The 9392-nt window shown below is 42.5% G+C and overlaps 1 protein-coding gene and 1 pseudogene across 3 annotated transcripts in view; one reads left to right on the top strand and one right to left on the bottom strand.

Moving 5' to 3' along the window:
• Positions 1-6700: 6700 nt before the first annotated feature.
• Positions 6701-6828, bottom strand: LOC128688431 (U4 spliceosomal RNA; annotated as a pseudogene).
• A 2222-nt stretch (positions 6829-9050) lies between these two features.
• The window catches only part of LOC128688114 (mitogen-activated protein kinase 14), a 214308-nt gene continuing 213966 nt past the window's right edge, over positions 9051-9392 (top strand). Inside the window, exon 1 of one of the 3 annotated variants that reach the window (XM_070086606.1) lies at positions 9051-9343. In XM_070086606.1, coding sequence (XP_069942707.1) covers positions 9234-9343 — 110 coding nt within the window. In that variant the 5' untranslated portion in view covers positions 9051-9233. The remainder of the gene's footprint in view (positions 9344-9392) is intronic. The other 2 variants (XM_070086605.1, XM_070086604.1) reach the window with 2 other exon arrangements.

Raw genomic sequence — 9392 nt, 5'->3', positions numbered from 1 at the left:
GTCTAAGTAATTTGTTAAGAAAAATGTCTGTCCAGTCATCAATACCATTGGCCTTGGAGAATTCTGTAGGCCAGTCAACAGTCTCTAGGTCAGCTGTGAACTTCCTTATTGAGGCCTCGTCATGGAGTCTAAATGAGACTTTGTTGTATTCAAGTGGTGGTTTACTAATGTTTGTCAGGAGGAAGGTAGGGTAGTGGTCTGTAGTGCTATCTGTGATTATCCCTGATTTAAGGGGGGTTAGTATATTGGTCCATATGTGGTCTATTATGGTTGCACTTGTCTCAGTGAGCCTGGTTGGTTTAGTTATTGTTGGTATGAGAAGTGTGTTGTTCATATTGTTGATGAAATCAGTTACAGGCTGATCATCTAGTATGCCAAGGTTGATGTTGAAGTCTCCAGCTAAGAGAAGGTGGTGCTTATTCATTTGTCTGTTTGTTATTAGTGACTTTAATTTCTCACTGAAATTTGGGATGTTTGTGTGAGGTATCCGGTAAATGGCACCGATTTTTATAGGTGTCTTAAGTTTTTTTACAGTAAAATTAGCAAAAATGTATTCCCCATATTCATCACTAAAGCAAGTGGCGCTAATACAAGATAACTGATTAGAGTAATAGATTGCAATACCACCCCCAACTTGGTTTGGTCTGCAGTTGTGAATTGCTGTGTATCCTGGTAGAGGGTAGATATCTATTGTGTCCTGCTTAAGCCAGGTCTCAGAAAGAATAATGCAGGAGAAGGGTGTCTTTAGTGATTCAAGGAGTGCCAGGAGGTCATCATAGTGTTTGCTTAAGGACCTGATGTTGTAGTTAAGTACTGATAGACTTTTGGCATTGTTTAGGATAGTGCTGGCTTGTGATGCTGTGTAATAAAGGCAGTTACTTTCCAATAGGTTTTGATTGGGTGTCAGATTATGGAGGTTTAGATCAGGGTCAACGTGATAAATCATCTTCTAGGTTTAAATTATGGTTATTTATATCATGAGTTGTGTTGAGTTCTAGTACTGATATCTGTAGTGGTGGGAAGTTTGGACAAGTATACAGCTAGAGTATTTTGGTCATATAGAGTATAGTCACTAGTACACATAATGAAGTTGATGTTATCTATGTGTTGTGCTGGAATGAACTAAATTACAACTAGGTATAAACTAGTAATATAAAAATACAAATTAAAAATAGAACAAGACTCTCACTTGTAATTGTTTGCAATCCTAATGGCGCTAAAGCTAACCTATGACACTGAGCTTGACTGATTCTATGTCATCATTGAAGGCTCTTGACTCATATAATGACTCCAACAACATGCTCATTGGAGAAGTCAGGTATAGATACTCAAAAATTAGGGACAAAGGAATTAATGTACAATTGTTATGGATCCCATCACACATTGGATTACTCCTTCATGATAAAGTTGATATGTTAGCCAAGAAGAGTACCCAGAAGGAGAATGTAGAATATAACTTTGGTATAACTGTGTCTAGCATTAGGAATAATATTAGGAGAGAAGTAAATAATGAAAATGAGATTCTGAAGCAGAAGAAAGAATACTGTCTTCAAGTTATGTCCTAGAATTTGTATTGATAAAGCCACTGGATGGCGAAACGTCTACAATAAAGATACCCAGATGTTGCACATGTGTCTTACTCTCATCTTGTCGGTATTATATACCATTCGTACACAACTTGTCAGACACTGCAACATCATGGAATCTTAATTCTGAGGACATGTACATAACCTTCACGACTACGACAACTACTACTACAACTAACCCATCTCTTTGGGAAGGACCTACTTCCACTGGGGAATCCCGCCTACCAGTGAATTTGCCCTCGTCTGCTTCACCTGACGTTACTATATAAGCGCCAGGATTCTTTCTTCTGCTTCAGAATCTCCACGACTATGGTGCTGTTCGCACCTACTCCTAGGTTGAGGGACTGATTACCTCATCTTCTGTACATAGTTCTACTGTCTTCAAGTTATGTCCTAGAATTTGTATTGATAAAGCCACTGGATGGCGAAACGTCTACAATAAAGATACCCAGATGTTGCACATGTGTCTTACTCTCATCTTGTCGGTATTATATACCATTCGTACACAACTTGTCAGACACTGCAACATCATGGAATCTTAATTCTGAGGACATGTACATAACCTTCACGACTACGACAACTACTACTACAACTAACCCATCTCTTTGGGAAGGACCTACTTCCACTGGGGAATCCCGCCTACCAGTGAATTTGCCCTCGTCTGCTTCACCTGACATTACTATATAAGAGCCAGGATTCTTTCTTCTGCTTCAGAATCTCCACGACTATGGTGCTGTTCGCACCTACTCCTAGGTTGAGGGACTGATTACCTCATCTTCTGTACATAGTTCTACTGTCTTCAAGTTATGTCCTAGAATTTGTATTGATAAAGCCACTGGATGGCGAAACGTCTACAATAAAGATACCCAGATGTTGCACATGTGTCTTACTCTCATCTTGTCGGTATTATACACCATTCGTACACAACTTGTCAGACACTGCAACATCATGGAATCTTAATTCTGAGGACATGTACATAACCTTCACGACTACGACAACTACTACTACAACTAACCCATCTCTTTGGGAAGGACCTACTTCCACTGGGGAATCCCGCCTACCAGTGAATTTGCCCTCGTCTGCTTCACCTGACGTTACTATATAAGCGCCAGGATTCTTTCTTCTGCTTCAGAATCTCCACGACTATGGTGCTGTTCGCACCTACTCCTAGGTTGAGGGACTGATTACCTCATCTTCTGTACATAGTTCTACTGTCTTCAAGTTATGTCCTAGAATTTGTATTGATAAAGCCACTGGATGGCGAAACGTCTACAATAAAGATACCCAGATGTTGCACATGTGTCTTACTCTCATCTTGTCGGTATTATATACCATTCGTACACAACTTGTCAGACACTGCAACATCATGGAATCTTAATTCTGAGGACATGTACATAACCTTCACGACTACGACAACTACTACTACAACTAACCCATCTCTTTGGGAAGGACCTACTTCCACTGGGGAATCCCGCCTACCAGTGAATTTGCCCTCGTCTGCTTCACCTGACATTACTATATAAGCGCCAGGATTCTTTCTTCTGCTTCAGAATCTCCACGACTATGGTGCTGTTCGCACCTACTCCTAGGTTGAGGGACTGATTACCTCATCTTCTGTACATAGTTCTACTGTCTTCAAGTTATGTCCTAGAATTTGTATTGATAAAGCCACTGGATGGCGAAACGTCTACAATAAAGATACCCAGATGTTGCACATGTGTCTTACTCTCATGACTCAAGAAATCGTAATGACACGATTGCAAATAAACCATACCCCCGGCCGGGATTGAACCCGCGGTCATAGAGTCTCAAAACTCCAGCCCGTCGCGTTAGCCACTAGACCAGCTAGCCACAATAAGATTCATCCAACTAGGTATATTTCTACACCATAGGAAAGTTAGCACAGGCACCTCTGTGACCACAAATGCAAGTTTTTACAGACGAATCTCCAGCTAGAGTTCGTCACGGCCACGCTAGCTGGAGATTCGTCTGTAAAAACTTGCATTTGTGGTCACAGAGGTGCCTGTGCTAACTTTCCTATGGTGTAGAAATATACCTAGTTGGATGAATCTTATTGTGGCTAGCTGGTCTAGTGGCTAACGCGACGGGCTGGAAGTTTTGAGACTATGACCGCAGGTTCAATCCCGGCCGGGGGTATGGTTTATTTGTAGGAAGAATCTTTTTTATATACCTCCGGAGCTGGTATTCCACTGGGTGACTTAAAAGGAAAACAACTCTTTAATATCATGACAGCTAGAAACTTGTCATTTCAAGGCCCATTCTTCAAATCGTACATTGGACCTCATCCAGGAACACCAGATATAGTACTGACAAACAGAGACTGTGACATCTTTCACTGTCGTATATCTCCTGGTGGAAATGTAGGATCTGACCATATCCCTGTTATAATACAACTACAAACTTCTCCATTTAGAATACCTGTAACTCCTAGGATTTGACCCCTTCAGGGCATATCTGGGTGAAGATGAAATTGTGTCTTTGGAAAATCTACCTTCCAGTGCAATTGATGATGCAATCAGGTCCCTGCACAATCGAATAATTGAAGCTACCAATGCAACTTGCCAATTAGCTTCCACAAAGATATACCAACAATATAAACCTACTAGTGAAATTAGAGACACTTTAAGAAATTATCAAGCAGAATGTCGAAGGCATCTTCAAACGCGACAACCACCAGCAGCTACACTGCACCGATTAAGGCACGAATTAATTAACATGATTAGTCAACACAAACGAGACATATGGAAATTTCTAGTTCTTCAAGCTAATCAATATAAACGTGAACCAGCAAAATTTTGGAGTAAGATCCGACAACTTTTAGGGGGAAAGCACAAGGCTCCTAACTACCTAGTTCATACCTTCACTGATGAGGATGATGAAGATGTTGAAATTAAACTTGACGATCCACAGGACCAGGCTAATTTGATGGGTGATGTATGGGAGAAAATTCTCTCTCACAATAACAGTCGTCAATTTAATAATAATCATTATCAGTTAGTAAATGAATGGAGAGATGAGAACTTGGATGATCTACAACCACTACCTACCATCGATACTTCAACTCTTGAAGATACCCACCCGCTTACTAGACCTATTACATTACTAGAGATAAGTCAGGTTATTGGAAGAATGAGAAATAGAGCCCCTGGCCTCTCTGGAATAACAATGAAACAAATAAAGTACCTACCTAGAAATTGCAAACAGTCCTTGGTAAATATCTTTAATGCCATCTTGGCCTCAGGACATTTTCCAGTTGTTTTTAAGACTGCTAGGATGATCTTTCTTGCTAAGCCCAATAAAGACATCCACCAACCTGGGAACTATAGACCTATATCTTTACTTGAAGTCACTGGAAAAGTTCTTGAGAAAGTCATTTCCAACCGATTGAATTACTATATGGAGTTTAATCACTTGTTTACTGAAAAACAATTTGGCTTTAGAACACATAGAGGTACCAATCATGCAATAAATGTGATTTTTGACACTGTAGCAAGTCTAAAACAGCAGGGCAATCTTGCCTTAATTGCCACCAGAGATGTTCATAAAGCTTTTGATAGCTTATGGCATGATGGCCTTGTATACAAACTCATTGACCTACCAGACCATAACTGGACTTTTCTCAGAGTAATTTATAATTTCTTAACTCAAAGAAAAATCATTCCCACCTTTCATGGCAAGTCGACAGAACCTTTTATACCGACCGCTGGTGTCCCACAAGGTTCTTGTCTTAGTCCACTTCTGTTTAACATTTATGTGAATGACCTTCCTCAACCAGAGTTTAATGACACAATTGTGACACAGTTTGCAGATGATGTTATTCATGTCGTCTCATCAACTCCAGTAACAGGAAAATACAAGTATGAAAGAGTCATAGAAAAAATGAATATTGAACTTCGTCGAACATCTAATTGGGAGAAGAAATGGAGAATTACGACTAATCCTGACAAGGTCCTTGTTAGCACGATAGGATGTTTTGCATCAACCATCGAAGATAAAGGGGGTATCTCCATCAGAGGTACACCTGTAGCCATTAGAAACCCTAACAAGATCTTGGGATATGAAATAGACAGGCTGCTCCACTCAACATCTCATGTAACTAAAAAGATCAACACAGCCAAAGCCAGTCTTAGCAGACTCTTTCGATTCAATCAAGCCCCTCAACATGTCAAAAAACATCTGTATAAAATGATAATAAGACCTATACTTGAATACCCTTGTGTCCCAATGTCATTAACAACAAAGACCAACATGCTACGGTTACAAAGGGTCCAGAATAGAGCTCTTCGCTTTATTACTGATACCAGGAGGAGAGACAGAGTTAAAATGGCAGATTTACACACACAACAAGATATCACTGCCATAAATGTACGCCTTGACACCCTAAAAAAGAAACAACTGTATACAATGCAAGAACTATACATGCCAGATAGAGAACATCCTATACAAGTGATAAATACCACCGATTACACCATCAATACTCCGCCTCACAGGACTCAAAGAATGACTCTCCCACAGAGGGTTCGTCGTTTTATTCATAAAGATGATTACCCTCGACCCATGATTTTGAGCAACTTACCTGACGAAGAAGATTGGATACCACCAGAACCCTTCTATGTATACTGAGAAAATCATCGCCCCCAATTAGGGAGACATCTTAAATAACTTTCTAATGTAAAATTATGCTATTGACTATTGTTGGACACCACCATTAAGAAGCTATTGTCACGAGCTCATAAACTTGCCAGAAAATTATTGCCTTTCTTGTCGTATAAATATCCGTTGTGCAATCGCGAAAAAAAAAAAAAAAAAAAAAAAAAAAAAAAAAAAAAAAAAAAAAAAAAAAAAAAAAAAAGCAATTGCAACTTGTATAACTACTACCAATTCAGAGTCATGTACTTATATACCTATTATATCTATGTGACTCTGATGGGTTAGTATTATACCCCTTAAAGAATATCTTATTAATTCACATACACTTTTTAAATTACACCAAAGTGGTTGGGCCACTTACCTTTTATATCCTACCTCTCACCCCCCTCCAACCCTTTTCCAATATTTCCATCCTTACCCATCCTTCTTCCTTACCCATCTTACCAAAGCTCTGGTCATTAGAAGCGAAACCTCCGGTTATGCTTTCAATTATCAGTTTTTTTTTTTCAAATAGCAATAATCGTAGCTCAGATAAACCTCATTGGTTACGATAATGACACTGCGCAAAGCTAATTCTCAGTTGAAAGCATATTTCCTAGCGGTTACGATCCTGAGCTACTGTCTTCTTGTTGATTCGCGGGCTTTCTCCCGGCCCGGGCCTTTTCCAAAGGGTGGCCCGGCCTGGGGTGCATAATAAACATATTAAACTAACTAACTTGGCTCCCTGTCGAGGGAGTGTCTGAGACCTAAGTCTTCAATGAGAGGAGGTACAAGTAACCCCTCATGGTTGGGACCAACTGTCCCCAGGCCTAGCCACGGGACTCGTAGGGAGAAACTAGGCCTCTCTGGTCTGCCAACCCCGCCCCAACGAATGTCAGTCTTGTGAGCTGCAAGCTCTGGCTCAGGCACCTACCCTGCCCTAGAAGGGCTGGACATGGTGTCGATGAGCTACTGTCACTCTTCACTATAAACTTCAGTATTTTATTTATTCTAGTTGTTATATTTGTGGTTTAATATGCAAGTGCTTGTGATTTTTCGAGAGAAAAGGTGCTCAAGAAAAGTAAAATACCAGATTATTATTATTATTATTATTATTATTATTATTATTATTATTATTATTATTATTATTATTATTATTATTATTATTATTATTATTATCATCATCATCATCATCATCATCATCATCTTATCACATTGTGTTGCTACAGTGATCTGTGTAAAATTTTCCTGTGCTTGAGCAAGTATCAACACAGGACGGTTTTCTTGTCACATCCTCCTCGCGCAGGATATATTTCCTGGGTTCTCTAAAATATAATTTTTTCAGAGACGTGGAATACAAGGAGGACACTATGAATAATGGTATGCTGTATGGGCATGATTAAGAAGGAGGGAAGGCAGGCACCTGGCAGAGGATGAAGGGGGGGGAAAGGGTGGCAGCTTGAAGAGAGAGTGGGAGGTAAGGCAGGAGGATGTGGAGGGATAGAAGGTAGGTGGGAGGTTAGGGAGGGATAGAAGGCAGGTGGGAGGTTAGGGAGGGATAGAAGGCAGGTGGGAGGTTAGGGAGGGATAGAAGGCAGGTGGGAGGTTAGGGAGGGATAGAAGGCAGGTGGGAGGTTAGGGAGGGATAGAAGGCAGGTGGGAGGTTAGGGAGGGATAGAAGGCAGGTGGGAGGTTAGGGAGGGATAGAAGGCAGGTGGGAGGTTAGGGAGGGATAGAAGGTAGGTGGGAGGTTAGGGAGGGATAGAAGGCAGGTGGGAGGTTAGGGAGGGATAGAAGGCAGGTGGGAGGTTAGGGAGGGATAGAAGGTAGGTGGGAGGTTAGGGAGGGATAGAAGGTAGGTGGGAGGTTAGGGAGGGATAGAAGGCAGGTGGGAGGTTAGGGAGGGAGGTTAGAATAGAAGCAGGTGGGAGGTTAGGGTGGGATTGAAGGCAGGTGGGAGGTTAGGGAGGGATAGAAGGCAGGTGGGAGGTTAGTTAGGGAGGGATAGAAGGCAGGTGGGAGGTTAGGGAGGGATAGAAGGCAGGTGGGGGAGGGATAGAAGGTAGGTAGAAGGTAGGTTAGGGAGGGATAGAAGGCAGGTGAGAGGTAGAAGGCAGGTAGGGAGGGATAGAAGGCAGGTGGGAGATTAGGGAGGGATAGAAGGCAGGTGGGAGGTTAGGGAGGGATAGAAGGCAGGTGAGAGGTTAGGGAGGGATAGAAGGTAGGTGGGAGGTTAGGGAGGGATAGAAGGCAGGCAAGTCAGAGGGATAAAGGTATACAGGAGGCTGACGAAAGGATAAAAGGGAGCTAGAAGACTCGGGGAACTGAGGGATAGAATGCAGGCAGAAAGTTGGGGGAGGGATAGATGGCAGGCAGTAAGTAGGCTGGAGGTGAGATAGAAAGCAAACAAGAGGCTGGGAGAGAGAGAGGAGGTAGGCTGGAGGAGAGATAGAAGACTGGGAGAGAGAAAGAAGGCAAACAGAAGGTTGGGGAGAGACTGGAGGGAAGTAGAGGAATGCTGAAGGAAGGGGATGGAATGGTAGAAAGGTGATAGGGAAGGAATGTAAGGCAAAGAGAGGTGGAGAAGAGGTAGGGGTGGAGTAGAGGCAGGGGATCTAGAGACAGCGGGATGGAGGGGAGGAAGGGGAATGGAGGAGGAGAGGCAAGGGAATGGAGAGAGATAGAGAGGCTGGTGGAGAGGGAGGAGGATGGAAGAGATTTACGGGGATGGAGGATAGGTAGGAGAGGGAGGGGAGGTAAGGGAGCTGGAGAGAAGAGAGAGGGGAGGTGGGAGTCTACCACAGCAACCAGGGCAGGTGTGGGTGTCCCCAGCAGTACACTATAGTGGTTGGCTGCCTTCAGCAGTAGTGTCTTGGCTGGTATTGTCGGGTGCGCGCTGCTCCTCGCCCTCCCTGTGCTAATGTGCCTCGGGAGTCACAACTGACTCCATTATTCTGACGCCTGAGTCAAGGAGGATATATATATAAACTTAGCGTGATGCCCAAGCCGGACTTCCACACCCTGGAGCTGAATAAGACTGAGTGGGAGGTGCCCAGGAGGTACTCTATGCTCTCACCAGTGGGCTCCGGAGCCTATGGACAAGTTTGGTAAGTTTTAATGCTATATTTTTTATCTAGGCAGTTAATGCCTAACACG

The sequence above is a fragment of the Cherax quadricarinatus genome, chromosome 19 (genome assembly GCF_038502225.1).
Source record: "Cherax quadricarinatus isolate ZL_2023a chromosome 19, ASM3850222v1, whole genome shotgun sequence".
NCBI classification, from domain to species: domain Eukaryota; kingdom Metazoa; phylum Arthropoda; class Malacostraca; order Decapoda; family Parastacidae; genus Cherax; species Cherax quadricarinatus.
The sequence above is the reverse complement of the archived record's forward strand: the minus strand, read 5'-3'. Positions and strand labels throughout refer to the sequence as shown.